This window comes from Cariama cristata, unplaced genomic scaffold (assembly GCF_000690535.1).
Source record: "Cariama cristata isolate BGI_N322 unplaced genomic scaffold, ASM69053v1 scaffold4170, whole genome shotgun sequence".
Classification (NCBI taxonomy): Eukaryota; Metazoa; Chordata; class Aves; order Cariamiformes; family Cariamidae; genus Cariama; species Cariama cristata.
In genome coordinates, this window is record NW_009592818.1 from 30689 (window position 1) to 35688 (window position 5000).

A 5000-nucleotide genomic window follows, 5' to 3' on the forward strand; every position below is an offset into this window, starting at 1 on the left:
GCAGGAATTCCGTATTTTGAAAATCAGGCCTAGTTGGAAACTCTTGCCCATGTATCAGATACTACTTTGGATGCAGGGACAAATAGAAGGAACACAGTGCAAGGACAGGAGGCATTCTGATTGACTGAGCAGTGTTCCCCTCAACTCCTGTATAGTTCTGCAGCTGTTTCTCTGTCTGAACAGTATCGACTTCATTAGGCTGCATAATTTTTCCCTCCCTTCCCTGTCCCCGCCACCCCCACCTTTTTGATCCTCCCCAATCACTCTTCTGTATCTCTCTCTCTCTCCAAGCATTCTCATTATTTCTCTCTGCTTATTACATATCCTACTACTTTTTCCCGTTTTTAGTTTCACCTTTTTCCAGATCCAACTTCCTCCTCTAAGCAGGATCTAAGTAGGTTTCGCTATCTTAAGTACAGTACACTGGATTTGCTGGCAATAGCTTGACAAGGTGCCAGCATATATGAATAGGAAAGCCAAAAAGATACGATGCAAGAGGAGAGTGAATAAAGCCTTTATTACATCTTCCAAGTCAGCCAGTTAAAAGTGGCAGCTCAGAGGCTGGATGGATATGGCACACAACACACACCCCAAATGGCTCAGCTGACAAAAGCCGAAGGGGAAGGGGCTACGGCCACACGGTAGCTGCCGGGGTGCAGCGTGCCCGTGGAGGAGGGACGGGTGTGGTTTCACAGTATTGGTGGACAGCAAGAACAGTGCTGCCCCCAAAACCTCTACACGCGTAGCACTGGAGAGAAGCACAGACTTGCCTCTGCTGACATACGTGCTAATTCAGTCTTTCTGATTCCTGTTACACTATTTAGACTTTTTTTAAAAAGCAGCGTAACAACCGAAGAGCACTGGTTTTTGCTTCTGTGTACCTGGCGTATGCACTCCCGTGGAGGCCCTGTTTTCATCTCACAATCGTATCCATATCTATGTATGTATAATTAGTCTTACTCATTGCAGTCCTCTACAGAGGCACTTCAGAATGGAAGCTACTGCTAATCCAGGGAGTTTGGCATGAACCGTCTTTTACCACTTTTTCAGATTATGTTGGATTTTTTTTAGTTGATAGTTTGCAAATACAATTGTTCAACACAGAATGAACTACATTTTATTGAATGCTCATACTTCAGTTCCATTTATGTATTACTAATACAGCATAATCAAAGCAAAGGAGATGAGGAGGATGTAGAAAAATACTACATGCAGACCTGAAAGGAACTAAAGTAAACCTGATTTCCATTTGATTTTTGTGGGGCTTGGTTTGGTTTGTTGTTTTTTGTTTTCAGTTTGGTTTTGGGGAGGGGGGTGGTGTTGTTTTAAAGGATTTACAATATGTGAAGTAGGTTAGTATTTAAGAAAAATCAAGAAAAATGTCTATATGTCACCTTTTGTGTAGCATAACCTTTGCCCTCCTTTCTACGCACACCCCCTTCCTTCTCAGAGAGTGCTTTTTGTGTTCCACAATCTCAGCATTTATGTCGTACCACTTAGCAGCAGACTTACTGATAGAATGATGGTGTGCTGAGTAGTTTAAAATGAGTACAAAGATCAGATTTTTGGAAATAGATACTTAATCAGTTGAAAATGAGTTCAGCATCATAACTTAAGGCATTGCTCTCTATAATTAAGTAGAATAGTTTTCTGGCTTTGTTTTTTTATGTTTTATGGAGAAGGTTTCATGTGTGACTATAGGTTGAATTTACTTCATGCTGAACAGTACTAATAAAAGAATGGCACAGTACAAAAAAGTTCTAAAACATACATAATGATAATAAGAATTCTGTAGAATCACACTTGAACGTAGTTTTCTTTTACGGTACCAGTACACTTAATTTTAGTGTGGTGATAATATTTATATACTCAAGTAATTTAGAAAGTCTCTTTAGTAACTAGTAATAAGGTTTGGTTACAAAACAGTGTATGGAAAGATGGTTGAGTCTGCAACAGAGATCTCAATCATGTTTTCAGCTTTACAGGTCTTGTCTTCATGGATAGCTTTTAGTATTGTATGCAAGAAAGTTATTAAAAAAGCACATGCAATTTTAATGATTCTTAACTGTACTGCTGTTTTTTCAGCACTTGGAACAGCTGCGTGCAAACCGAAATAATCTAAATCCAGCACAGAAACTTATGCTGGAACAGCTGGAGAGTCAGTTTGTCTTGATGCAGCAACACCAGCAGGTAAGAACAAAAATATTTTTCTCTTCAACAGAACTTTTGTCAGTAGTGATGTCTGTTACGTTTCTTGAATTCTGGAGAATTTCTATTGTACAGAGTTCTCATGCCCTTTACTATGTTACATTAAGTCTTCTTTTTTTGTGTAAAGTGTAATTGCAGTTTACTGGTTGAAATGTAACGGGTTTAGCTGTGTTCTATTACAGGGCTACCAGATAATGTAAAAGTTTTCAAGCCACACTTTCAAACTAAAGTGAGTGGACACATCTAAAAGCAGTCTTACTTGAAAAATACTTAGCTGTAGTAAGCCACATTACAGCGTATTTGTCCTCCTCTCATTGTTCACTTCTCTCTCTCTGAGTGTCCAACTTTAGCAGTAAAATACTAACACTCAAACTGAAGGGCCTAGAAGAAAAGCGTGCAGATTAGCTGTACCTTAAAATTTGCTCAGCACATTTGTGAGCATGACAGTTGTCTTATTTCTCAAAAGCAACTATGAAGATCTTAAAATCAGCATAAAATTAGAATTGACCAGTGCAGTAAAGCACACAGAATCACAGAATCGATTAGTAACACGAATCTTGCACAATCTTTGTTTTTCAAATTCTGCAGCTAATGTTCTTGTGCTTTGTTCATCTTCTGTTAGATGAGACAAACAGGAGTTGCACAGGTACGATCTACTGGAATTCCTAATGGGCCAACAGCTGATTCATCACTGCCTACAAACTCTGTCTCTGGTCAGCAGCCGCAGGTTGCTCTAACCAGAGTGCCTAATGTCGCTCAGCGTGGAATCCGTCCCGCCTGCCCCGGGCAGCCTATGGCTAATGGACCCTTTCCAGCAGGCCCCATTCCCTGCAGCACAGCAAGAACGCTGGGTAGTACAGACACTATTTTGATAGGCAATAATCACATAACAGAAAGTGGAAGTAATGGAAACGTGCCTTACCTGCAGCGAAACGCACTCTCTCTACCTCATAACCGCACAAACCTGACCAGCAGCGCAGAGGAGCCGTGGAAAAACCAACTATCTAACTCCACTCAGGTACGCAATTTCACTTTGCTTATAGAGTGCACCAAGGAGGCTTGATAAGCAAGTCACCATTGGAAGTCTCTCATTTGTAAGCACACGTTTTCTGTTTCCTAAAGTTGATGACCTAGATGCAAATAAAACATACACTAGGTTAAACCTGCCTATTACTTTTTATTGTTAAAAATCTATGTATTAAATTAACTACTTTCAGGATAAAGGTAATGATCAAAGAGAGCAGTTACATAGTGGTCAGCTGCCTACGTTTACAGGAAAGTTTCTTTAAAAAGGAATACTTGTACTTCTTTTTGTTGCTTCTTTAGTGTGAAACATTGTGACTTTGTTTTTCTTGGAGGAGGAATGTGCATATTTCATGGGCCGCTAAATGTCCTAGTTATTTTTGACATTACGTTATTGTCATGATGTAATCATTACCGTATTTTGTTTCCATATGATCTTTCAAAATTAATATCTAGCAATCAGGCCCCCCGAGTTACTTGCAGAAAAATACTATAATGCTAGTAAAAATCCGTAGGGATTGCAGTGTGTAAGTAAGAGTGTTTTGTGTATGTGTGTGTTAGAACTTGAAGATGGAGCTTTTTTTTTAAATTTCAGCCTAAATGTGTTTCTTCCAGACCATACCTTGGATATAACGAGGTGTTCTATAGGAAGATATCCTAACAGTTTAATTCGCTTTTACCAGATGGGTTATACAGCTTGATACGATATTGTTTTCTTCTTCAAAACTGCATCAATTTCTTGTTTAATTAATATTGTATGTTACTCTAATGCTGAAGAATTGAGAGTGGGCTGTGGTGCAAACATACATACATGCTTATCTGCATATACACTACAACAAAGGCTGAGATAATACTGGAACATCTTGTGCAAAACATGGTTATTCGAAACTAAAACAGTGTTGAAACATGATTTAAGTTTCCTCTGTATCAGTGGTACTATTTACATGGTTTATAAGCATGGCAGGGGGATGTGGAGCCTGTTAGCCTCACTGACTCTTGCTTGACTTAGAATTCACTTCTCTGTTTTCTCTTTATTGTGTAAAAGAAGCTCTGCACTTCCACACAGTTATCTGCTTCATCTTAGATGTCTGTGATGGTAGTGTTTGTAAAGGAGGCAGGTAATAAATTGCAGTAGGAGTTGACTGCTTTCCGTAGAGATGGTGTTTTTGAAAAGACTGGGTAACTGTTCCAAGGAAAGCTTGTGGTGTCATTTCCTCTGGCCATTGCATCTTTCTTCTTTGTGAAGTGTATATAGAGAACAGGGGCTCAGCAGAATTTCCGAGTCTGTAACATTCTCCATAGGTACCAAATGAACTCTTCATTTAAAAAGCTATTTATCAGTAATTAAGCTACATAGAGGAATTAAGAAATTAAGTGTACAGATGTGATATGCATAATGCAGTTTGTAATTAACAAAAAAATTTGGCCTATAATAGGTGTAGCAACACTTCTAAAAGTCAAGTGAAAACCAGACTAGGAGGTAACTTCGTCACAGTTGGAAGCCTCCAAAGTGTGAATGTTGCCCTTTCCAAAATAAAACCTCAGTTACAAGTAAATATAAAAGTGGATTCTTTCACTATTTCTGGCATTGGCTCATAACTAAGGGATCATTTAAACATCCAACAATTTAATTGTAGGTTTGGGAATTTATAATGAAATATTTAACACAATAGTGTGTTACTCTGAAATCAGCTATGTGTGCATCAGCTTTGCAGTCATTGATATATATACGTAGTGTGTTACTCTGAAATCAGCTGTGTGTACATCAG

The 5000-nt window shown here is 38.7% G+C and overlaps 1 protein-coding gene across 5 annotated transcripts in view; it reads left to right on the top strand.

Moving 5' to 3' along the window:
* Positions 1-5000, top strand: part of KDM6A (lysine (K)-specific demethylase 6A) — a 75033-nt gene that overhangs the window by 28824 nt on the left and 41209 nt on the right. For 4 of the 5 annotated variants that reach the window (XM_009695755.1, XM_009695829.1, XM_009695972.1 and 1 more), the window contains 2 exons: positions 2086-2190; positions 2831-3226. In XM_009695755.1, coding sequence (XP_009694057.1) covers positions 2086-2190; positions 2831-3226 — 501 coding nt within the window. The remainder of the gene's footprint in view (positions 1-2085; positions 2191-2830; positions 3227-5000) is intronic. The other variant, XM_009696048.1, reaches the window with a different exon arrangement.